Raw genomic sequence first — 26918 nt, forward strand, 5'->3', positions numbered from 1 at the left:
AGGCTGGCTGTGTTTTACGAGAGTTTTTTGTTTAGTTTTGTTTAATCTAACCTTAAAGAGCCAGGGGAGGCTCCTGTGCTTCCATTACCTCACCTCAGCTGACGGGTGGTACTACAAACTTGCATTTCTTTTCAACAAGTGAAATCTGTGCCTCGAGTCTCAGATATGTACAAGTGACTTCAAATACCTACCCTTTAATCTCATCACTCTTTGTATATGGTACAAGAATACGACAGGAAAAACATGTGTACCTTAAATCTGGAAACAAAGTTTTTGAACAGGTAGTCCAGTCCTGCAGAGAGGCTGTTCTTCTCCTTTGCTTTTTAAGCAAAGCAAGGAACCAGTTTCAAAAAGAAAACGCTATATAAATAGTGTATGTGTCCTGAGGCGAAGGATCATACCAAAACCAGCACTGTGGCACTAAACTTCTGAAAGTACAAGATTTTAAAAATGAAGGAGTTTATCAGAAAGCGTGAAAGGAAATGGTAGAGGACACGTGATAAATGCAAAATAAAGATCTTTCAAGTGTGTCTGGATGCAGTCTCAGTAGGCTTTTTACTACAAGATTAAAAAAAGCAGGGGGGAATAGGTGAGGAGGCAAGTATGTATAAATGTCAGGTTGTCGTAATTGTTGATTGTAGTAGTTCGTAAACAGATGCTCCTCATGTTAATCCACGTCAAACAAAAGTTGGTGAGAAAAAAAAAACAACCTGCAGTGGGCAAAGAAAAACTTGATAATTATGTCAACGAGAGTAAGTCAGAGTGAGTAGCCAGAAGCAAACAAAATTCAGACACATGCAATTACACCCTTTATGTGCTAATTTTGCTTAGGGATGAATGTCCTCTTTATTCTCCCCTTTATTTTGAGTGTGGAAAAAAAAAAAGAAGCAAAAGCAAAACAAACAAACAAAAACTCACAGACAACAACAAACCCAATAAAACCTGCAGAGTACTGCAAAAGAAAGAGGAATGCCAAACTTTCCCTTCCTGTGCTTCTTAACTAGAAGGGAGAGTCTGTGCAAGCAGCATTACCCAACTTTACGGAAGTCGGCAAGAGAAGATCTACCTCGTTGGTTCCACAAAATTGCAGGAGTAGTCTGTGTCGTTGTTCCTCTCATCCCTGCTTCCCCTTGTTCAGTGTTAGGTGGGGTCACACCACTTAAACTGGCTGGTAAATCTGCCAGGATGTTGCTTTTAAGTATGAAAAGATGATTTAACAAACTGCTTGTGGTACCAGGAACGGCAGTATGTCGACAAAAAATGTAACGAAATATAGGATGATGTGATATGATAGGGACACGTGGCTTCTGTAAAAGAAAATCATGTGTTCTTCCACTAAGATGTTTTGAGCATGTCAAGAAAATCATGGACTTGAGAATCAGTTGAAATTTATTTGGCCTTTAAGAAAGCCTTTGGCAAAGCTGCTCACTGAGAAGCTGCCAAATAAATTAGGCGATGTGATGTACTATAGCAAATTAGAAATTCACCAAGAGATGATAAAACAAAGGGTAGGAAGAAATTAGCAATGTTAAACATGACAAAAGGCTAACAGAGGGGTGTTCCATTGCAAAGAGTGGTGTGTAGTTTAGAAAATATGATGTGCACAAAATAATGTCTGTGGGTAAGAGAACTGTAGACAATACAACCTTGTGTACACAAATCAAGATTAGAAAAGGCAAAACTTGAAAGAGAACAAAAAGGGGCTAGCTGACAGATAAATGCAAGGCCAAACGAAGTTACTGTTGACAAATACAAGGTAGTGCACCTTGGAAACAGCAGCCTAAACTAATCATGCACCTGACTGTCTTTAATATAATGAACTGTAACTACTCAGGGAAAATATCTGGGTATCACTGTAGACAGTTCAATGAAAACCTTTTCTTTGCATGTGCAGTAGTGGTTAAAAAGTACGTTAGATATTCAAATGTGTGCAGAACAGAACAAAAATAACACTGAAAATATTACAATGCTATTACAAACATATGCTGTGCTGCCACTTCTGATATTCGTTTCTGATGCACACTGTGCATCAAAAAGATACATTGGGATTAAAAGGGGTTTGAAAAGCTGGCAATGGAAATGAGTAGTGGGATGGCAACAACTCCTTTGAAGAAAGAAATTGCAAAGAATGGAACCGCTTGGTTTAGGTGTGATCAAAATAATGCACGTGGTAGAAAAGAAAATTGAACTGACTCTTTTTTGTCTTTCTTGTTATGTGCCAATGAGGAGGCAGCAAGAGAAAATGAAAGAAAGAAACGAACAAAAAGAACCAATAGATATATTGTACCCAAGTCCTCGAACTGTGTCTAAAGTTTGTAGGAAGCACGTAGCTCGGCTGAAACTTACTGTGTACTTCATACAAAGTGCACACAGCAAGAATTGTAGAACTGCAAAACACCATTTGAGACTGGGAAGACTGCAATATTAAAAAAAAAAAAAAAAAGTATACTTTGCACTGTCAAGGAGAATATCCACAGTCAAATGAAAGAAACTCAGAAGGAGAAGTCCTTCAATGTTTTTGACATAAGTCAGAGCATGGTTTTATGGGATTTTGGAAGAGCCTTTCTTTATGTGCTCTGGTTTGTTGCAGCATAATTCAGAGAGATCCAAATCTGTCAGCAGCCAGGCTCAGAGTGGGACTCTGGAGAAAACTTTCCAGCTGCCCTCTCATCTCTTCTTGCCTGTGGTTCTTGCTGTCACCAGGGAATAGGAGCCGGGTCAGGCTCTGCGTTTGTCCTTGCCAGAGGTTATCCGTCCCCCATTGCAGTACCAGCGCCACCAGCAGCAGCAGCCTAACTGAGTCTGAAGAGGACGCCCGATGGTTTGGGTAGCACTAGCACACTGTAAGAGCCATTCCCTGGGTTTTAATTCTGTCATTCCTTGGCTGCAAGTTGTAAAAAGGCTTTAATTGAGGAGAAATCCATTGGTGATATTGCTATTGTCTTTGGACTGGAGAGAAATCCAAGTCAGATGAATCAGCCCCCCATTCTCCAAAGGTACCGCAGGGGTGGCGTGCCGTGCTCCTGGGAGGAGAGGGTGGGCTCCCACACAGACTTTGCCACCCGTCTGCAGCAGTGACAGCCTTCAGAAGGCATCGCAGGGATGGCTGCGGTACGGGGCCTCTGAAAGAAGCGGCTGAATATGTAGGCAGGGAAATGTTGATTGGTGGGGATCCTGGAGACAAACTCTGGCACCCAGGATCTCAGTGGGTGTAAGAGAGAAAGTTGCCATGGTGAGAGTGCCTGCTGCCATTAGTACCTCTCGGTGCTCTTCGTGGAGGAAATAGCTTGCATACTGCTGCGCGCCCAGACCAGCCAGTTTCCAGCCATGGAGATAGACGACCTGGTTGGCATTTCCGCTGTAACCTATTAATACTTAGAATTTATTGTGCTTCTCTTCTTCTGCAAGGTTATTGCTTTAAAATTGTCTTAGGCTAGCATTAGCTTTAATTTTTTGTTGTTGTGAATTGCAATTTTGAGATTCCAGAATTTGTCTGTAAATGTCAGGCTTATACAATGCCGAGAATGTAATTCTGGGAAGCGGCTGGCCAAGAGAAATTCTCTTTTGCTATCTGTTTATTTAGCACCTAATCTCCAGAGCCCTTGAAGAACCATTGAATAAAAAGTTAGGCAGCGCTGGTGGAAATGTGTTTTCACTGAATGCAAAAAGGGCTGCAAGAGGGAGGTCTACCAGCATCACGTTTTTGCAGACCTGAGTTCAGGTGCGATGCACGTCGAGCTGGGGATGCTGGATAGGAGTTTGTGACTGAATTCCTTCGTGGTTTTTGGGCTCCCAGGCTTCAGCAGCAAGCCGTGATGTCCTGGCACAGGTGGCTGCTTCTGAGCCAAGCCCAGGGAGCTGGGGATAGGGTGCCTCTCAGTAGGGTGGGGGAATGACGCCTGCTTTGCCAAGAGTTCATCGAACCCCTCCGTGTTTCAGGTGAAATATTTTACGTTCAACAAATTGCCTTTTTCCAACAAAAATCTGGCTCAGTGCAATGTTTCCAGCCAACTCAAGTCACAAGTGAAAACGAATGTGTGGAGCTCAATCTGGTGCCAATTTGTCTTAATCACGTGGTCATCAGTTAGTAAGGAGCAAACGTATGCATTTGCTAGTCTTTCTGGAGGGAGTAGCCCTGAGTGCTACTGTCAAGATTTAAAATTTATTTGTGAAGCTATGGAGACAAAACTTTTTAATACACCTGTGATTATTATGCTGAGCTCAATTATTCCTTTCCTTTCGTGAGTACTGTGTTAATCAAGAAATTGTATAACGTGTGTACATAGTTTATATTAATGAGTGTGTCTGCTCAGGTAGATAATATGTAAACCACTGCCGATGGATGGATGGATAGAGTGCCTTTCAAAACATAATCAGGGTTAGGCCTGGGGATGCTAGATGTTATGTAGTTGTACTGGAGCACGCAGTCTCTGTGAGAAAGAGCGTGCAGTCCAAATATGAGGACAGTAGGATTAACTGCAATCATTGACTGACAGAATTAGCTGTCAAACACCATCTCTCCTGTTTGTAGTTTATGATAACAGAGCTGTTTATTTTCTGGGAGAATTAATTTGCAAGGAGCTGCTTCAATAGCACGTTGGTATTGCCAGGTGTTGTGTCTTTACCCTAATAGTTCGTAAATTGATGATGGACGTCGCTATGCAGGTTGATGTTTTGCTGGGCTGCTCTGAACAATTATTTATGAGGTTGCACAGAATGATTGTGCTTAGCAGGACATATAATAAATAGGTTCTTGTGGAGTTCCTTTGTTTAGTTTTGTTTTTAATCAAGGAAGCTGCTAGTTATAGCTTGGAAACCTTTTTTTTGCACACTGACAGGTCATCAGGATCAGGTCAGAAAAACTGTTTCACCCAAAGCAGACTTCATCACTTCCATGCCACAGAGCAGATGTTTCTGATTTATTTTTTTCAGTTGAGTCTGATGTTTATGTTGACTTATGTGTGAAAGAATCCTACTGTTCATAGTACCTGACCTCCTTCCAAGTGCTCCGAATGCAGAGTTCATTCATTAGTTAATTTTTTTTTTTTTTTTTTAAAGCAGTGTCAGGCGCGTTGAGCTGAGATTTCTGTAATGCTAGTAAACTGCTCTGCTTAATACATGCTTTTATCTTTCACCTCTTGAACCAGGTTCATCAGCACCAAGACAGGGGTGAGACCTTTCAATGCCAGCTATGCCCTTTTACTTCCTCCCGCCACTTCAGCCTGAAACTCCATATGCGTTGCCATCAGCATTTCCTCAGGACAGAATCCAAAGTGAAGGAGGAAATACCAGAAACTGAGGTGAAGGGGTCACCACAGCTAAATAGTGACTCCTGCTCGGGACCACAGAGGGAAGGAGTTGGACCTGACCTTATGGGATCAGCATCTGTATCTAAAACGCCTGATGTGGCTGGGCAGGCTAGTGGAGGAGTTCCACCTTTACTAGTGAAAGAAGAGCCCAAAGATGACAATGGCATCTCAGCTGCACCTTTTGCTCTTAGCACTGTTGACAGAGCCCCCAACAACACAAAGCTGAAAGAATCCTCTGACTTTGTGGCCAATACAGCATCAGCACTATTCAGCCAAGACATCTCTGTCAAGATGGCATCAGATTTTCTTATGAAGCTGTCAGGTAATTGAGCAGCAAGCACCAGCAGCGGCAGCTGCTCCTTTGATGGGCTAAGAAACCTTTGCCTTGGGTCTGCTAAGTCATTGAATTGCAGGGAGAAAAACATTGCAACTTCTTAACTTGTAATTTCTTGACTCTTTGGATAAGAAAAGAGGTGCATGATAGAGGGAAGAGGGAAGGCAGTCAGAGAAAAGAAAAAGAGAGGGGTTTTGCTGTTTAATTATTAAAATCTGGGATTGGGAGTGAGAACTTGTTTTCCAGGCTTTGATATTTGCTGACAATTACCTTGGCAAATCTCATTTGGTGTGTTTTTTCAGGCCTGCTAAATATCTGTAGTTCTAGTTTAAATTCACTGAGGGTCACAAGCACCCAGCATGTTAGAAAATTCAGCTCTTAACTTCTCTGCCTTGAACCATCTGTTAAATAGCACCAATAAATGATTGGTGACCTTCCTTTCAGAGTAGCATATGATGTCTAACTAGTCAATGCTTGTGAAGTATGAATGTTACTGCATTTCTTGATTATTAACGTGAAATTGGTCGTCCTAGAGATTTGTGAACATTTCTTAAAAATATTCTAATTGAAATCCATATCTAATGCAGAACGTGTTTACTGTGGTTTCTTTTTCATTGTCAGATTATTGCTGTGAGAATGATATTCAGATGCGTGAGTCTGAAGTGGAGAACGTGTTTAGGGAAAATCTATTATTTTATGTGCTCTCTTATTGATTTGACTGAACATTTCAGAGCTGTGGACATGCTAGGAGTTTGTTCTATACTAAATGTTTTCAAAATTGGCCTTTAATTCTTAAAGAGAAAGAAGTCAGGAAAAACGTCCCTGGAGGAACTTGTGTTTCACAAGGAGAAGACAGTCTGTGTTGTAAGTTTCAGGCTTCGGAGCCAGCAGGTACCCTTTTCAATAGAGAATAATTGGTCACCTTTTTCCTTTAGATGGAACGTAAGTTGCATTTCAGTAAATTTTACTGTCAGGTGAAGTAGGAAAGTAGCTCTGACCCTGCCTAGGTGGAACTGCAGCCCTGTATTGTGGCAAGGTTTGCTGTCCTCATCTGCCCAGGATGACCAAGAAAAAATGAGCAAAGATGAGTCTGTTTCATCTGCACATTGTTTAACTGAGTTTCGAATTTGAACTCTATACGAAATCCATTTTTGCTGTCTGACAGCTGTCCTGTACACGTTGTCATTCTGATGTCTCTTTTAAATGTGCATCGTACACCCCGTGGCTCAGTGCCTTGGCTGCACCGACCTGTGGATGGTAGCGCTCGTGGGGGATGCATGTAGCAAGAAGGAGAGCAGAAAGCAGGAGAGGGGGAAAGGGCTGGATGCTGAAAATCATGCAACGTTTCAATGTGTTGTTTTTCATGTAGCTGTTGATGGGGAGCTGTTTACAGTTTGGCAGCCGGTCATGTTTTCAGTGTCTGATCTATTGGCATGAGAAAAAGGATACAAATGTACATTATTCATGCAAAAGGCCTATGCAGTTATTTTATGGTGACTTACTAAAGGTCTTGAAACCTGACTTGTATGCACTGTTACCTAGCAACATGTTATAAAGTCACTGGGGGAGTGAGATGTATCTGTAATTTCGTATGTGTGCATATTTGGATGAAAATGTACTGCCAGTCACCAAGTTTACTACACAAGGAGAGCAATGTTCAAAGGAATAGAATTTCTTTTCTCCTGGGATTTGTATTGTGTTATATACATTTAGCTTGTGCTTTCCTGCACACAACGTGCATAAATTCAGAGAATAAGTAAAAGAAATTCTCTTTAAACAAGTTGGCTAAGTAATAGCTGCATTTTTTGACTGCTTGCTGTGCTGAACCAAGTTCCTTTGAGTGATTTCTTTATTATGACACTCTCTTCTTAGGCCCATCAGAACTTCAATTATTGGCCTTACCTTTTCCATGATATAAATCTTTTGACATCTCAAACCGTGTATGCCAATTGTAACAGCCAACACAGATTTGTCGAGACCAAATTATGTCAAAACAATCTAATTTTCTTCTCTGACAGGCCTTGTGGCTAAGAGAGAAGCAGTAGACAGATATCTAAGCTTTTAGAATTTGGCATTTATTCTTATTGAATATTGATGGTTTAAATGAACATTTATTTTTGCTTGCCAATGTTTATTGCTCCTCCTCTTCTTTGTTAGCTTCAGTTTCTGCGTCTCCAGTTTCATAGGGAACCTTGGGGTCTGTTGGTTTTCATTTCTGGGCAGTTTCAGCCTCTTCTTTCTCCAAGTGTCTGACCCGGAGGCATGCTTGCCTCCCTTTGCACCCAAGAGATGCATTCTCCAGTACCAGCTCAGAGCTTAACTACTGCATCTGGATGGAAAATGGTACCAAATCGGTGGTTATGAGCTATCATCACTTCTGAAATTGAATCTTCATAAATATGTATATAATCTTAACTCAGTATTATTTCTGATTGTGCAATGTGGTGCTTCTCTACTCTAGATGAACTGGGTATCAGCTGGCTGGAAAATAGCACGTTGAGAGTAGCTTGCAGGCCAAAGACAAAGGTTGCCTTGAAAAGGGAGCAGGGAGAAATGTGCAGCCATTTCAGCAGACAGTTGCACAAATAGAAAATCAGGAACAGCAGCTAAGTAGCAGTTCTGTAGGAAAGGAACAGGAGTTGGTAACATCATACCGTTGCTAGAATGGCAGTCATTGTACTGGGATGTATCAGGAGAGGAACGGCCCCAAAGAAGGGGGATGTGATACTGCCCTTCTTAGATGTGGTAAAGTCCAAGTTCTTGGCATTATCGTTCATGAAGAGCATGGACAGCTGGGAGGGCTTCAAAGGAGAGCTGCAGAATTGACTAGAGGTTGAGAAAACATTTCCAGTGAGGATACATGAAAGGGAGTGAGGTTGTGAAACCTATAAGAAGACTACGAGAGTCACTAATACACCTTTAATGCATTAAAACGTTTAGGGGGGTGAATAATCTGATGTTGATTCCTGATGATTAGGACAAACAATAATTCGCTTATCTATTGCTATAGGTTTTAAGCTAGCATTAGAAAAATCTTTCCAAAACTTGAGGTTTTTAAACTTCTAATTGGCTGGAGAGATTGGGACATCTCCACCACTGGAGATCTTTTAAAAAACAGATAGCTGCCTGTCAGATATGGTTGATCACCTATCAGGCAGTAGGATGGACTAGATACATGTGTCTCGGTCAGTGAACCATGCAACAGCAGAAGCAGTTACAGGAAACTCCAGCTGAACAGCAAGTAGCAAGCTGTAGAGTAGCAGAGGTGGAGGGGAATTACAGGTGTTTGAAGTTGGACCTGATTTTGAAATGTTCATAAATGAACCAAGATGATAGGGCTCAAAAAGGCTTCTGAATTTTTGTTCAGAAAGACTTTAGATTCAAAGAGGTAGGGCAATGCTGGTTTAGGTGACCTTCAAAGATCCCTTCAGTCCTATTTTTTGTATGATTCAGTGACACATTGGTTGCCACAAATATTTTTGGATGCATGCAAATCATGAACTAGAAAATAGGAACAAACATTGAAATCTTTTCCAGATTCCTTTTCCTAGGTCCTACCTTAAGGTGGAAGATGCTTTTAAATTCATAGTGATATGAAAGGATTCTCTGAAATTTTATTTAACTTTGGAAGGATTATTGTTTATAAAGAAAATTAGTTGAAGACTCTTAACATATACCCTTACAGTAGAAGAATATTTAAGCATGGGTCTATTTTTACCTTCAAACCTTCCCCCTCTTATTTTCAGTGGGATTGCCTGTGTGCTTTAAGTTGCCCAAATACTTTGCTGGATCGGTGCTTTGCCAGGATGGTTTGTTCCCCCACTCCACTAATTCCTTGTCACTGCATTCGTATCATAATTTGCAGAGTATTTGCTTTTCCTGTTTTGAAAATTTCATTGGTAGACATTATACAACACATCTCTTTAAATTCTGACGCCCTTCCACCCACTTCTAAGGCTTCTTTTCTTCTGTAATAAACCATGGCTTTCACAGTGCTCCAAATTACCATGGCCACTGTGCTCTAGTGAAGTTATTACTGTGCCTATGTTGTGCACAGCAGTTACTTTTCATAACATTCGAAAATAAATGAAACCCATCAAAATGAATGGGATTCCTGCACTGTTGATCTCCAAGGAATTCTGTGTGGAAATAGTAATTGTAAAGCATACTTCATGCCTGGCCTCCTTCCCCGACTTCTCTGTGTTCACCAAGTGCATTACTCTAGGAAGCATCTCTCTCCATCTTCTGACGTTGTGTGTGCCTTGCTTCTGCAGTTCTTTTTATGTTCCCCAGGTTACTTGCATGGAAAAACTTTAATATAGAAAGGGGGAAGGAGGGATAACAGGCATGCTGAGTGTTTGGGGCTGGCCATGTTAAACAAAGAAAAACAGGGGTTCCTCCCAGTTGAAGTCACGTCTGATGTCACTGCCGTACGAGGAGTCAGATCTTGATTTTGGAAAGTAATGCCAGCGTGGGATTTTGGTGGCTGTCCAAAGGACTTGGGCTTTGCATTCATGTTTCCTGAGCTGATTCCATTAATGGAGTAACAAAGTTGTAAATCATCAGACAGCTACACACAGAATACTAGTAGATAAGCTAAGGAACTGCTTAGCTTACCCATTCTGTTTGCCTTTTGAAAAGGACTGCATTCCCTAAAGGTAGCACAAGTAACTTGAAATGTTGCAGCATTTGCCATTGACAGTACTGAACTGGCTGGCTTGAAGACTCTTCGAGCAGCTATTTTTAATAAAATAAAAGCATGTCCAATTAAGTTGTCATAATTGATGCATTTGTGTAGTAGGTTCCAAAGAAAAGACCATGCTGTCTATATTTAGGATTCTTAGTTTATGCCAGAATGTAAATTTTCAATTGGAATATGTAAGCGGACAGGGCTGGCAATTATTCAGCCATATCCTTCATTTAAAAATACTGCGAATTCCATAATGCTGCTGTCGGTGCAAATACCCCTGATGTCATCGAGATCTCTTTGAAGTGCCTCTCCAGATCCACATTTTCATAAAATCTATATGAACCTTGAATTTCAAATAAAACTGAAAAAGTGCAATAGCACAGCTAACGAAAACTCATGCAAATCTTTGCCACCGCTATGCCACCACCCTTCTCATCCCTTTTCAGCAATTGCTAGTCTTAGGTCCAAGAATTTCCTGGTATTCTTAAAACCATATGCGTCATATTTTATACCTTGTAGAAATAGAGTTTAGCAAGATAAAGCAGTGTAGACTCTGCTCTAATTCAGTTGTTTAAAATGCAATATAACAAATTGCTTTTTTGTTTACTCAGCCCAATGCAACTTAAAGGAAGACGTAAATATGATTCTGAACCAGCTCTGTGCTTACAACTTTGTTTTAATATCCACAGAAACTCTTATATTTAGGAACAGCTAGACTGATGTCTCTTGCTTCCCTGATTACACCATTACTCTGGGCAGAAGCCCTAGCTCATGAGCCACTCTGTCAGATCTATCCAAAACAGGAATTGAGGACATTGTTAGTTCAATCATCTCCAATTATTTGTTTTGTTTTGTTTGTTTGTTTAATTTTCATAAACAACTATAAAGGTCATTCTGGTGGCACTTCTCTCTTTCTCTGTTCCTATGTAGAGAGAAGAAATTTCCATACTCCAAGGATGTTCTCCAAGTTCTTTCCTATAAGCAACAAATTTTGCTTTGCTCCTCCTACGCTGTTCCCCTTCTTTTCTTCTGCTCCCCAGAAGTTCACTTAGTCTGCTGTTGTTTTGGTTTTAACCTGGAAAGAAGACCATTGTCTTAGCAGATGTTACAATTTTGTTTAGCAGGTGAGATGTTGGCTGTATACCAGACATCTTGGGGTAGGGGGGCATGTCCGGTCCTCCAGGTGCTGCAGCAATTTGCCAGATCCCTCCATTGCTGTTGGACTAAAATGTTGTACAATTCTGAGAGGGGAGTAACAGGACTGGTCACTCTCCAGTGTTGTGGCTCATTTTGCTTGACTATGGGTCCTTAAATGCAAAACAGCTTTAGAGAAGATCAAGATAATTAGCGACCTTTTCTAGACCGCTGCTTACACAGTTTCAACATACTTAAGCTAGATAATTTGGAAGACCTCATATTTTAAGTGGTCTCTGGAAGCCCTGAGGTGGCAAGTCTTGGCACTATCATACTTCTCGTGATCATCTATTCTGCCATTCCACTGCCTTGATAAAAAGCAATGTTTTAATGCCAAGTGTCCTTGAGCCATAAGTAGCTTCCCATCCTCCTCTTTGCAGCCCTATATGCTGGTTTCTTTGGCTGAGGGCAGAATAAAGGGTTTTGAAAATGAAATGTAATTGAGTTAGCACTCCCAGCAAGGGTAAGTAAAATGACTTGCTCTTGGACAGGTCAGTACTCCAGGGCAGGAAGCACTAAAAAGAAATGAGAGACCAGCAAGATTGTCCTGCTAGAAGAATAGTATTTCTCCTTTTGGGCCATTTACGGTGTGGGCAGCCTCTGTGTGTAATAAGTTGAAGATGATTTATCAGCCCAGTTGGATCTTAGTCTGGAGATTCTCCAACAGATCCCAGTTGTATAAACGTTCCTTACAAAAGCCACTGGTCGCTTCTTCTGCAGCATTTGTATCCCTTACTCAGTTCTTGAGCGTCCCCAAACGTAAGCCATAGTCTCCATGATGAGTGCCCTGCTCTCATCTATCAGTAGTCGAGGATCACTGTGATGGTGCAGCACTGTACGGTGGCATTAGAGATTTTCAGCACTGCTTCTTTTGACCCAGACTGTAGATTGTTTTTGTCATGGCCTTCTCTTTTGTGGGGGCATTTTTGTTGTGGATTCCCTCCCCCCCCATCCCATGTTCTTTGCTCAAACAAGGTGGCCAACTCCTTGCTGTTTGTAACTTGTAACTGAACTTGGCTGAAGCAATCAGCCCATTTTTCCTTTCTCAATTAGAAACATTTTGAGCATTCAGAAATCCTCAGTGAGTGGACTGATGCTGTTAGCAGCTCTTATCAAAGCGTTTCAGATTAGTGGCAGATGCCCAAGGCTTTTCTTGTGGCATTTGGCAGTTTGAGAAAAGTGTTAAAAACTTTGATCTTCTACTTTTGCCAAATGGATCAAATGATCCCAGTTTCCAGGAAGATAAAAAATGGCATTTGGGAATCTTCTTTGATTTATTTTTTCAGGATATGGAATGGAATGGAATGAATGTAGAAGTATCAGCCCTGCTTCAGAGACTGCTGCCTGTTGGTTGGGTTTTCAGTGTTGTTCCTCCCTCCCCTCACTGTGTATTTCTAAATTAAATTGCTGTCTTTTTTTGGATTCAGTCCGCAGGCAACACATCCTTCAGTCTGTTCTCATTGCAATTCAGGATGAATGTAAGTTAACTACAAATTAAGTATATGTACGTGTATCTATTTTCATATGTAGATAGATGATGTTATTCCTTCTGGGGAGTAATAATTTTGTAGTTCAAAAATACTTTAATAGACTCCAACATCATCTCTTTAATCCTTGTCTAGTTCCATTTTTTTTTTTTTTTTTAATATAAAAAGATCTTTCAGTCTTAGGGTTTTTTGTTTGTTTGTTTTTAATTGGTCTATGTCAACTTTTTATTTCTCTTATTTGCAGTTATTTTTCTTAGATCTGTTTATTCTCCCTAATATAACTAGTGGATGCATCATAATGGCTATTATCCCTTTGTTAGAAATCATGACTTTTTTTTGGTCTATAGTTTTAATGTATGAATCTGATAGACTGGACAGCCTCTCCCCTTTTTTATTAGTCCTTCTCTTTAGGTTTCATTTACACTGGAATCTGCTTTAACATGTTTCAAAAAAGAGCAAAAGCCCCAGTAATTGAAGCGATACTGTTGAAACAGACCTAGTAGTTGTCTGATTTTGTTTCTGTTTTCCTGGGAAAGAAAAGTGAGGTAAATATACCTGGGTTTTGGGATTTGTCTGATTAAGGTGTTTGATTTTTGGAAAGTGTGGTCAGTGAAAGGAATGTGCTGACAGTTAACAAAACAAGTATCTACCTCTTTCCTAGTTTATTAATTCTATCTTTGGACTGTTTGGTCCAAAACAAAGTGACTAGAGTGGGCAGAACCAGCTACATAGATAAGAACATTAGTCCTGGATTTCTTTTTTCCTCTGACATGGTATTGCCAAATGCACATCATCAAGACTTCTCTGGGTTGTTGGACCTTGGCTACATTTTATTTCTCATAGGTGAGGTCTGATAGACATACAGGGACAAAACGAGTGTACAGATCATGAAGAGCTCATCTGGGCTATGCCTAATGTTATGCTGGTAGATTTGTTATCAGGGTAGCTTTTGCGTTGGTGTCCTGGGTGGTGGCTCAAAGTGTGAGAGCGCAGGGGATCCCAAAAGGCCGCTGTCACTGCAAACTAGGGCCTGATTCTGAGTTAAAGTTCCTAGCTTTAGGCTATGATATTGTATACATTTAGTTACAGTTGTTTTACTTGTGTGTAGATGTTTTTGCTTTGATCTTAACATGTTTTTTGGTAGACTATGGTGAAAGGTTGCAAATACACTGACCTGTGTATGTCAGTTCAGTATCACCGCTGTATTTTACATGGTAACGTGGCCTGCTGATCTGGTCCGTAATGCTTCCTCTGCCTGCTTCATTTCATGGGCAGAAACATAGCAGGCTGCACAGGTTAATGATTGTTCTCAGTGGGTCTTCTTTACCTCTTTGCTCAGACTCATATTTCCTTTATGTTCTGGAACAATTTGAATTGATGCCTTCTTGAAATGAACACATTCAAAAGAATTTTCTCCAGGTTCTCAGAAAGTTCGGGAAGAAATCTCTGTTACCAGTTGCACTCTGCTCCTGGTGGAGGCATTTTTCATATCTGCAGCAGCTAGAGTGGCTTATTTTAAAGGGGGAAAGACTTTCACTTTGTTTTTTGGTGAAAACCAAAAGATCAACCTCAGGTCAAACCCCAGAATAGACTGAGCTAGAAAGAAGATGTAGAAGGCAGATGGATTTTTTTTGTGAGTACCTTGGTGAAGTTGAGAATGATTTGGGAATCTAATCTGTATTTTGGTGAATTAAAACATACTTTAATGTTTCATATCTCTGCTTTTGCTATTTTTTAAACAAGGAAAAAGTTATTCCTAATGCCGGTAAAAGCACTTATAGTTCACAAAAGCACTTAGTTCATAAGTGCTTGTAGTCCATACTAAGAACTACATGTATAAACTGATTTCATTTCTGAAATAGTTAATATAAATAGTCCCAGTGTGTATGTATGGGCTGAATATGTATGAATATGAGGAAGTAGACCAATGGCTTAAGCCAGTGAATTTTCCCAGAATTTGGGTTGATTTGACCTGTCAGTATCCTGCACCTTCAATTGAATGTTACGGTCCCTCTGGTATGCCACTTCCTCAGCTTTTACTGTTCTTGCCATGGGTTTGTAAAACAAACAGCTCCCTACAGCAGTTAATGCATGTTGACTTCTAATGCCCTACTGTGCAGTAAAAAGTGTTGTGGGATGCTTTCCTCTTACAAGGGCTGAGCTTGTCTGTAAGAGTCATGAGGGTAAAGGGGGGAATGTCATATGGAAGGAGGAAAACACCTGGGAGCGGAAAGACAGGTAGTGAGGTAAATGGTGAGAGAGCTTAGAGAACAAAATGGGGATAACGATCTTTCACATTTGTGAAGACAAAGGTTTAAAGATGTGAGAAAGATGTAAACTCATCAAGTTTTGGGGCACTGAAGGAGTCACCTACCATGTGTTACTCTGCGTTTAAAGTGGAATTTTGAACAAGAAGAAAAACTCTAACATCTGACAGGAAATACCTCTTCATGGTCAAAAGTAAAGAATTAAAGCTGATCAAAAATAATTCAATTTCTTTAGCCTCCTATTAGTCATGCAGTCTGTTGATGAGATTATATTGCATGGTTTTGGAAGTATTGTTTAAGAAGTGTTCTTGGTTTTACCCCTTCAACTAAATGTAGCACAAAGGATCCATTGCTGTCTAGTAGTATCTGAAAGACCAGTCAAGAACAGCAGAGTGCAAGGTGTAGGTTTTAAACAGCCCCAAAGTTTGTGTCCTTCTCTGAATCTGTGTAGCAGCTTACACGGGGCATTTGAAAGGATTATTTTATACTTTTTTTTTTTTTTTTTTTTTTTGAATGGATGTAGAACCTGAAATAGTGCTCTAAAAACACCTAGCAATGCAGAGTTATCTAATAAAAATCCCTCTGTTCTCTTTTTTAACTAATACCAACTTATAAGAACCTAGGAATTTGCAGTTCTTTATTTACACCCCTCTTAGTTTTCATATATTTCTACTCTTTATCTCTTGCCTCTTTTTCATGCTCTTAAGAATTCACTATGTAGTACCCATGGACTTTGCCAAATCTGCCTTTATGTGACATGGTATTATAAACTTCCATCAAACGTATGGAAGACATGCAAACCAGTGACCTTGTGGGATGCTTTGTAGTTGGATAGGGACAAAAGAAGAAAGAGAAGCAGGATGTTTTCCTGAGCTCTGGTTAGATGCAGTTTTTGTGATTCAAAACTGTCCTTTGGTACAAGAGAAGCGGATGCTTGTTTACCTCTTGAAGCATCTTTGAATGCTGTTTGACATTCTTGCTTCCAATACCTGCTCTAGCATTTTTCAGGTTGTGGTTTCTTACTGTTACTAGCTGCTCTATGATTCTATATTACACACCTCATTAAGTCTGCCTTTTTCCTTCTCTTGACAGCTGCAAATCAAAAAGAGCCCTTGACTCCAAAGTTTAAAGTGAAAGATGAGCCTAAGGATGAAGAAGCTGCAAGTTCAACCTTGTCTCAATCCAGCTATGTGTTCAGCCAGGAATCTGAAGCTTCAGCTCCCAATGTCCCTGAGGAGAAACTCAAGCCACAAGAACCACAGACAAATGTGATGAGGCAGGACATGTCAGTCAAGGCAGCATCTGAGCTCCTCATGAAGCTCTCAGGTAGATATTTAATTTAATAATATTCAACTTAATATTTTTTTCAAGTATGCTAACAAGGTTACCTTGCAGAAGGAGGGTAACGAAGCTTTAGTAGGAAGTGAAGGAACAAATGAAAATGTCTATATACACAAATTGATATACATAAGACATCTCAGTTTGTTCTGTCACCACAGTGTCTAATTATCTGTATTCTGCACAAATTTCACTGGTCTTCAAATTAATGACTACGGAATAAGTCAAGGGAAATGAAACCTTAAAGCTTTTAGATACTGTTATTTTTAAAATGTACCAAAACATTTTTATATCAATGTATTCATATCTGTGTCACGTCATTAACATCATAAAAATATGCCTGTACTGAACTGTACCTGATATAACTTTAAAAATGCTTTTAAAGCTTTTGATTTTTTTTTCCTGACAATCTATTGTATTCAAAATTGTAATATCTGCTGTGTTTTTAAGAAAAAAAAGGTAAACTGATCTACCTTACTGCTGTTGAACACTTGAATTTGCCTACATTGCCTTGCAGACAGTTGGACAGTATGCATGTGTATACACATAAGTACTGTTAGGTCTGGAGGGAGCCAAATAAAATGTATGTTCTGCTAATTATGCTTTGTCTAGCTGTCAGAATTGATGTTTAACTTTAGAGAAAGTAAAAAGTTTGAGTTCTCCCTGCTGGGAACAGGATTTAAGTGAATGATGAAAAGGATTTGAACTTCTAATACACTTAAATTTTTAGTAGTGAGAAACAAAAGTTGGTCTAGGAGCCTGGGATTCAGACTTCCCTACTTAAACTGGATCAGCTAGCATTTAAGTCTTCTCCAAACCTGGACAAGACTTTTTTGGGGAAGTGGAGGGGTCAAACAAGAGGTGCCATTGGAAACATAAGTTCACCAATTTCTGAGATCCCTGCCAAATCTATCTGAAACTAATTGGCTTCATTGGATACTGTCAGAATTGAATTTGAGCTCAAATTTATACCTGAAAAACTTCAGCTCACTAGGATCTTCCCTCATGAATTCTAACATGTGATTAGTTCACTCCTGTTCATACCTGCACCTTTTAATTTATGGAGGAATTTTGAATCATTGAATTTCAGACCTCGGTGTTGATGGTGCAAAATGTGGATCCCAAATATTAAAAGCTGATCACAGAAGACGTTTCCCAATTTTTCGGGCTCTCAAGTAACAAACATCTTGTTAAAGACAAAGTGCACTGTTGCTGTTGGTATTTGGTTCAAGTATGGTGTTCTTGTAACAGGACTTTATGGCCTAATGAATGTTAACCAGTGACTTTATTTCTTGGTTCATATAAATGTATATAAACATTTCCATAAAGAGCCCTGTAACTTAATGATTTTTCAAGTGCTTCAGAGACACTAGGGTTCTTTATTGTGAATGTTGAATTCAGTACTAGCAGGCTGTGTTTAAATAATTCTGTTACAGACTTCATTATATTAGAGCATTAGTGACTTAAATGTCTCTTCATGTGGGTGAAATCTGGCATGTAGGAAATCTTGACCAAGTCTTCAGCCACTTATGCTGGGAAACCCCGGTGTTTAAAGGTTCCAGTAAGAAGTACACCAGTATAATATATATTTATGATTTCTTGCTGATTGCACAGTTTTTACTGACAGTGGTTAATCAGTATGAATGATGAATGGTGAAGATTCACTTAAGATTTATCCAGTATTGCTGCAGTTGACATTCCTGAATCAGCCAGTGGGTGGGGTTATACCAAGTTTATTTCTTGTGCTGTTTTCAACTTGCACTTTTCTGAATTACCGTCTAAGACAGAAAGTGCAGAGGAAAAATGCTAACAAACAGTTTAATGTAAGACAAATGTAAGAGGGAAATCTAAGATCACTAATCTCTTTAGTGTTTTGTTGTTTGTTTGTTTGGTTGGTTTTTTTAACTTGTTTGCTTTAACTGGTAAAATATTCTGAGATTGCAGTTGACTTCCCAGATTATTTTAAGCAGTTGTGCACTTTGTTTTTAGTGACGTAGTACTTAAACAACTGTAACACTTTGTCAGAACAAAGTGGAAACAAGAACAAACTTCCTTCTTTTTTGTGATACTTTCAGTAAGAGAAAAAAAATATGAAAGGAGTGATTATGTCTGGATGTTCTAATGTCTGTGGGAAATCTTCAGTCAAGTGCACTTATCAGACTTGATATATTGCATAATTGGGTTTAAGTCAGGTCCTTCTGGACCCTATATGGTCTTGGTAAAGACCGAATGGATTACATCCTCGACATCCTTGCCTTGTTATTTTCACTTTCTTCTACACGCTACTAATTAATAAGAAAACTGGGATTGCATACAAACTAGGCAAGGGATTTCCGACACAAATAGTATTTTGCTGTCTGTGTTCCTGCCATACGTGCTTCTGTTATCCCCTAGCAATAATATTGCCGACTGTTGCAGCCTCATGGAAGCCCCTTGGGATTTAAACGTGTACCTTACAGTCTCCTTTCATGTGAAGGATGCATTGGCTTATGTTTTTCACTGGAAAATCGCATTTTCCAAACAGATCTGCTGTTGTACTAGCTCTTCATTGAGCTTGTGCAGTTTAGTGGAAAGCCTTGCTGGCTTTGGACCCTAGTTTGGGCTGGTAGATACTGTAAGAGAGACTCATTTGTAAATCACCTGTGCCTTGCGAATGTAATGCAGAGACTTACCTGCCACTCGGAAATCACTCTAAAACTAGGAAAAACTTAAAAGAATAAACATATTTTATTGAAATAGTATATTAATAGAACATTTACTAGTTGTCATTGTAATGTAGATGTACAGAAGCGGGCAAAAAATCACACATACAGCTGTCTATATTTTAGTTCTACTGCACAAGGTTCACTCTTTTCTCTGAAAGCTAAAAAGCTGTCAGGACACTTGCATGCTTGTAGCAGCAGACAGCCAGTGCTTAAGGTCAGGCCCTTACCCTGGCTATTACTTCAGGGGAATTGGACCTTATCTGGAGATATTATGCCCTTCCATATGAGTTTTCTCCACTGCGTTCCACTTGAATTCAGATCTCCTACCTCACAATTCATAAGCTTGATAACTAATCAAGACCTCACATTTTGAACACTTCTAAAGGATTATTCAAACTAGGAAGGCTAATGTCGTTTCTAGGGCATGTCTAGGTGGAACTCATTTCCATCCAGATGGGAAAAACAAAACAAACAACTGATATGATGTTTAAAAACAAATAGAACACCCATTTGAAAGAAATGGTGTTTGTGGGTTAGCAGTTCCAGCTTAACTACAGACCCTTCAACCCATGTTTTACAGAAGGTAAAATGACTGCCATGCCTTGTACAAAGGTGAGCTGTGAGTGCAGCCCATTAGTAAGTTTTCACTGAGATGCGACACAGTGATAACCAAACAGATTTGAGGAACTAGCAGAGTAGGGCAAATTGCTCTCATCTCAGCCTGGAAAGGGTGCCATCCATGCAAGATTTTAAATTCCTATTAAACATTGCACAGAATCACTTAAAATAAATTGAAATAATGTATTTAAAATACACCTGAACCAGTTTTCTGGTTTACCCATTCTCTTTTATGGAACAGCAAATTTAATTCTCCAAATGTTTAACTAAGTGATGCACCCAGTGATCTTTGGTCGGTTTTATACTCTCAATCTTGTAAAATGAAAGGTAGGTTTCAGAGGAGGCTGAAATTTGAAATAAATTTTGCATTCATGTACTGATGTTGTTGTTTAAAAGATTATTTTCTGTCACAGTAGTCATGCCACTCATATGTTTTGGGCATGTTTCAGAAGCATGTATTCCTTTCCCTTCTTGTCCAAAAAGGAATGCATTGTTGGAGATGTATAAAATCTATTCCAGGTATGAGCGTTTTATAAATATTTTACCCTGGTGCCTTGAACTATAACATTAATAAGCTCCTGTTTTTCCAAGAAATGTTGTCTGAATCACATTTGCCTTTATTTCATCTGTATATTATTTGTGAGTTATAGTCATTCTGCATTTCTGCAGTAACCTAGGTCTTTTTGTTCTTCTTGCAGTGGATCAATTCCCTATGTATTGCAGATATCCTTGTTATCAGTAGCATATCCATGACCTTTGTACTATTCAGTTCCTTTGTTTTATGAGTACTTCAGTCCTCAGGTCACACAGTGTTTCTTGTAATACACCAATTTCCCAGTACAAACAATGCATCGTAATTTTGGGCTATCAGCAGATGAAATTAGTGCATACTTATTTCTTGTGCCAAGATTGTGAAATAAAATGTTGCATACAATTGATTTCAAAGCCATCTTTGGTCAACTCTGTTTATTATTACCTATTTATATGACAATTCAGGGCTCTTTCAGCACAATTGCTTGTTGTGGATTGATTTTTTTTTTTTTTTAAGTCCTTATCTACTTGGAATTTTTTACAGTAATTTCTTCATAATTAGTTTTGTTTGACACTATATTTTAGGTTTAACTGAAACCACATGGGTTAGAGCTTGTATGAAGAAAAGTGAGGGGAAAAAGAAGAGAGAGGGAGGGGAGAAGGACTGTACAATTCTAGATGTAAGATGAAGGCCAGAAGATGAAGGCCAGAACACGCCAGTGCTCTTCCCATTCCAAAAATGACCCAGCATGTATCAGGGCACAGTATAGTGAAGGACTTTCTGTGAAGGCTTTACATGAGCTTGTACAAAAGCTACTCCAGTCAGAAGAGCACAGACTTCCAGAGAAACTAAATGAGAATATCATTTTTTAAAAATTGTTAAATAGTAGTGCTACCCGTGCTTGTGTTGGCTGGATAGTTGGTGGCAGAGTTACCTTGTTTAAGGCTTTGGTAACTTTCTGCATGACTCCCATCAGCAACATGAAATAGAAATACCAAAAAGGAGTCTGTAGCTGGTAAGCAATTACCCTTAGCAGTAAAAAAAATCTTCCAGGTTTAGTGGGTTGTGTTGGTGGTCTTCTGGTTTATTGTCAATATGGTGAAGAAAACTTACTACATTCTTGGGGTGAATTGGATGGCAGAGAAAGTAGCCTTCCTACATATTTATTTCTCCTAACTTTGGGGACTGTTCTGGGAAGTGCTTGTCTGGATCTCGGCTGCAGTCTTTGAGGACAGCTGTTGTCAGGACTTTGTAAGATATGTTCATACCTAGATTGCAGGGGAGCTGTCGAGCACTTTTATCCCTGCTTAGAGAGCCTTGATAATGGAGGCAGGAGTGAAAATACAGGGAAGTCTTTTGTTCCCTGGTCTCTAAATGGCTCGTTAGAAGGCTCTGGGCAGCAGCAGGTGCTTCTGCAGAAGCCTGAAAAAGTAAGCGGAGAAGTGTCTGACCCAAAATAAGACTTCCTTTGAGGGGAGCTGGAGAGATGCCGTGGCAAGTCACATCAACAGATTTTAGTCCGCTAGCCTGTTTTTTTTGTGCGTGTTTCCAACAGAAATGTGAAAATCATTGTTAAGAGTGAAGCTGTAGTTTAATTATAGTATCGAAAAAGATACAACTTTCAGCAACAGCAACAAAAAAAGCCTACAGAAAAGCACGTACCTCATAACAGAGCCTAGCTTCAGGTTCAGTAGATGTTCTACTGGAGGTTTAAGCTAGTGCTACAGTGCTATTGTCTTCCTTTATTTCATGTCAGGGAAATCTTGACGCTTAATGAAAACCATGTCAATTTAAAAGATTACATCATTTAGAATAATAAGAAATCATATCTGTGTTTCAGATGTGGTTCTTTTGGTGTTCTGGTTGTTGGGTGTTTTTTGTTTCTTTTTTGGTTGGTTGGTTTTTTATTAATTTATTTATTTTAGGAACTTGTCCCTGAAGAGTTCAAACAAAGCCCCAGATCCTTAGCTTTACTGCTGTTCCTTGATGATGTTCAGCCAGGTAGGAGTGGCCACAACCCTAAGTGATTGTGTCAATTTTTTCAAACTGTTGGAGGACTGTAGATGCACAGTACTTGCAGAAGGACCTCTTGCAGTCCCCCGAGGATTTGGAGAGTCAACTTGTTAGGGTAAGAGAACTAGAGCCAGGCTCTTTGCAAAGGCACAGCTTGCTGCAGAAATGCTAGAGTGGAATTTCTTGAACTGGGAGACTTTCATAGACTGGGCTATGTTGTAAAATAACTATTCACTGCACGTGTAGACTTTTCATCAAATTATTTTTGATTTATGTTTTGTGAACATTTAAGGGGTTGGCTGTGTTCTGCAAGTAGGATCTTTCTAGTAAGCACTATACTCCTACTGCTCAAACAGAAGGAACAGCAGATGCATATTGCAACTTCAAATTTGTCTATTGCTTTAATTTTCTCTTTTTTTGTTGTTGTTTGCATTTCTGTGAAACTGAGCCTTTAGTTGAAAAATTCTGTAGCATGGGATTTGAGTTCTACTTTAACAAATATCAGCCAATTTTTGGTTCTTTTTTTAATGCAGGATCATGTTGCATTGATTCAAGGCTCATTGACATTGTCTTCTATAAAACAGCAGCTTGAAAAAATACTAGCAAAATAAAGCATCAAGCACGGTGCCCTAGGGAACGTCAGATGTTACTTGTTGTGTCTCTGTAGCAGAACCTTCAGGGCTCGCCAACTGTTCCCTGCCTCTAAGGTTTTATTTAAGCTGTTTTAGGGCATGTTTATTTCTAGCAAATCAGAACAATTAGCATAACAAAATGCCCGATTCTCCATACTGAAAGCTTTTGAAGTCGGTACAAGTTGACCCACTAGTTACCCTTGTCTGCTTGATTGCAAAAACTAGTACACGAGTCCAATTTATAAGACATATGGGGAAGACTTTCTTTTCTAAGTTGATTCATAAAGTTGATTTGTAAAGCTGATGGGCATTTCAGCAGATACGAACATCTCAGAATTCTGGTGATAGGCTGAGGTTTGAAATTAAATGACCAGGAGAAGTATGAATGGTTTAAAATGTTTCACTTGATTTCAGGAATGGAAAGTAGTTGGACTGCTATTGTTACCAGTGAAAGTAGTATTTGCTATATGGCTTGTGGTTTTTTCTTAGTTCTGTGCACTTGCTTTTGACTTTTATCTCAAATAAGGTGAAAAACGTACTGTGCTGCATTAGAAGAGCATGCTTAGCATGTGCCCTGTATTTAGAGCTGGATGAGGTCTGCATGAGAACACTGTACTGTTTTGGGGCTCCGTGGCTCTAAAGGGCTGCTGAGAGTTTCTAGAGAGTCTAGAAGAGGGCTGCTAACCTAATTAAGGTTCTAGGGCTCATGACCTGCAAGGAAGCATTGAGAGAACTGAGCCTATTTAGTCTGGCAAAGGAGAGACTAAAGGCAGATCTAATCACAGCCTGCAACTACTTGAAGTTGACTTGGAAAAGCACTGGAGTCAAACCCTTCTGTGTAGTGGCAGATGATAAAACAAGGGGCAACAGCTACCAGCTGCGGCTTGAATGGTTCAGCCTGGACATTAAGAAAAGTTTCTAGTGCAGCACTAGATGAAGTGTTTCCCAGGATGCTGTAGCTTTCCCTTGCTTGGAAGTTTTGAAAATGCTGCTAGATAAAGGTGCAGCAGAAGTGATCTGGTGCTGATGATTCGTGGAATAAGTAAGTTCAGAGAGGACCTCCATAGTTCATCTAATCCAGACCCTTGCTCAGGGCAGATCCAACAGTACCAGGCTGCTCAGGGTCTTGTTAAGTTTTGAATGTGTCCAAGAATGATGAGCCCAAGCATCCCTTGAGAACGTGTGCCAGTATTTGACCAGTCTGGTGGTGAAAAATTTCTTCTATTTATGTGGAAGAAATTTCCCACATTCCTACTTGCGTCTGTTGACTCTCATACTGTCACTGCACATTTCTGAGAGAAGTCTAACTTCAGCTTCTCTATAACTTCTCTTTATTCCTTAGAGTCTCAGCCAGTAATAAAATGACTCTGTAGTGTTGTTCTCTCAAGGCTGCACAGACCCAGTTCTCTTCACTCTTATCCTCTTGGGTTTTGCAGCTGCCCCTCAACCATCTTGGTAGCCCTCCACTGAACATACTCAAGGATGTCAGTGTCCATTCTGTACTGGGGAGCCCCAAACTGGGCACAGCACCCCAAATGCAGTCTCACTCACTGCAACCCATCGAGCCCTGGGATCCAGCCATGCTTCCACCTCTCTTAGTCTGCTTACCCACTCCACACGTTACCAGTTTGCTGATACAGGTATTTATTAACAGTGATGCTAAAGGCCTAGCCAAAGTTCAGGCAACAAAATCTGTTGTTCTCCCTCTGTCCTCACAGCTCGTCATTTCATCACAGGAGGCAATCAGGTTATCAGGTGCGATTTGCCATTGGTAAATCGATGCTAGCTTTTCCCAGACACAGTCCTGTCCTTCACAGGTTTGGAAGTGGCTTCCCAGAGGGTTTGCTCTATAATCTTTTAGGAGACTGTGGTTAGGCCGACCAACCTCTAGACAGAAATAAAAATACTGTTGTCAGGAACAGTACTTGGAGGAAATGACTAATGACTGTTTGTCCATATTTTTGAGTACAAAACAGTATTTGTATACAAATAAACCTAACTACTGCCTTTTGCGTGGGGGAAATGTGATCTTATTAGGTCAGATGCAGTGCTAGGGGCTCGCTAGTTGTAGGTATCCTGCAGTGAAGTGCACTCAGCATTTTATCCCATAGCTTTGGAGAACTTACTGAAATGCACTGCAGCTCCTCCCTGGTTATCGTGTTCCCAGGGGCACAGGGAATGGTGTATGTTGAAGCCTCTTCATGGCACGTGGCTAGTCAGTTTGTACACCAAGCGACCAGGATGGCTGGAAATACCCTGACAACCTGCCTGGCAGTGCAGGTTTGGCAGCAGACACAGTGTCCTCTCTTGTCCCTCCTGAGTTCTAGACCTGCTTCTGCAACTGGGAGGCGGACTGAATCTAAGCAAGATGCTTAGGATTTGGAAAGTATGCTTTTTCAGGTGTATTTGAGTCACGGTGTGTTAATTATTAGGTTTCATCATGCATATTGGTTTATGTCAGTGCAGCAAATGCATGTTTGCAAATGAACAGTAATACTCATGACTTGAGCAGGTGTCTATTTTCAAGTTTGCTATTTCTGTTTCTTTTATAAGATCAGTACTATGTTAACACATCTTCTAAAGTACTCTGGAAATCTAGAAATGAGAAGTGTCAAACAAGTGCCAATAGTTGTTTTTTGATTTTATTATTATTATTATTATTTACCATTGTAGGGTGTGTATTTGGTTTTAAGATAACTGAAACTGCAATTCCAGTAAAAAGTGAAATCTTGTCCTCGTATCTCTATTTGCAATGAGTGTGTTTAAGCCTACTAGTTTGTTGTGCTTCTTTTTATCCTCCTTTTTAATGTAAAAATGTGCTGTATTTGTCTTGACATTGCTAACTTCTTGCTAATGTTTTCAGAACGTGTGCAAGGAACTCCAGTGTTTCTGTTCTCATTTACTTTACGTGCCATTTTTTGCATTGTTTTCCGTGAGCTGAGGATTTATGAATCAGAATCCTATCTATTTTAAGATGGTGCTGAAGCAATTAAATCATATAGTTTGTGGTGGGTTGCTTTGGAAAGAGGATTTTTCTGTTTGTCCCTGTTTCCATTTTCTTGTCTGTTACAGGTGTTGGGTTGTGGTAGTCCCAGCTTTCTGACTGAAGTAGCTTGAATGAGCTTTCTAAAATTTGGCAACCTCTGTCAGAGGCTGCAGAGAGGCATTGTCTAAGGGTAAATTTCATAGCCACTTTTGCTGCCGCACATACTTGAGGTGACATTGTCACGCCTTCAGGGCTGAATGCCATACCCTGAGCTTTTAGGTAGCACAGGTATTGTTCTGTGCTTTCTTGTTTGGTTGTTTGGTTTTGTTTTGTTTTAAACGAGTGCCACTACTTTGCAATTCCTTGCACTTGTGAATGCCAGAGAACTTGAAAGCTGTGGAAAAATATGCTTCCTCCTGCTACAGGACTATCCAATACTGCATTTTTGCGTATCTGATGTGGAAAATTGTCTCACTTGATGTGAATAGGATGAAATTCATTGAGGGTTTTCTAAACCAGATGCTTAAAGGTAGACTGCTCTCTAAAGAGCATCTCTGAGGCTTCATGATAGCACATCCATGTATGCAATAACTTTCTTTAATTTTGTTGAGCTACTTCTGTATGACAAAATTAACAGTAGGGGAAAAAAAAAGAAAAAAAAAAAAAAAGGTGTATTAGGTCATTTAGTTGATCTTCTGCCAGAGAAGCAGTGTTCACTGCTGTACTGTTGTTCTGACCTTCATCCAGGTTAGTTTTAAATGAATAGCAGACCATGTTTAAATGAATAGCAGACCAGATCAGAGTCCAGATATT

At 39.8% G+C, this 26918-nt stretch overlaps 1 protein-coding gene across 1 annotated transcript in view; it reads left to right on the top strand.

Annotated features, from left to right (window-relative positions):
* Positions 1–26918, top strand: part of ZNF827 (zinc finger protein 827) — a 102287-nt gene that overhangs the window by 34270 nt on the left and 41099 nt on the right. The window contains exons 4-5 of the mRNA XM_084286328.1: positions 5148–5631; positions 16374–16607. Of these exons, the coding sequence (XP_084142454.1) occupies positions 5148–5631; positions 16374–16607 (718 nt within the window). The remainder of the gene's footprint in view (positions 1–5147; positions 5632–16373; positions 16608–26918) is intronic.

The sequence above is a fragment of the Netta rufina genome (genome assembly GCF_964035555.1).
Source record: "Netta rufina genome assembly, chromosome: 4".
NCBI classification, from domain to species: Eukaryota; Metazoa; Chordata; class Aves; order Anseriformes; family Anatidae; genus Netta; species Netta rufina.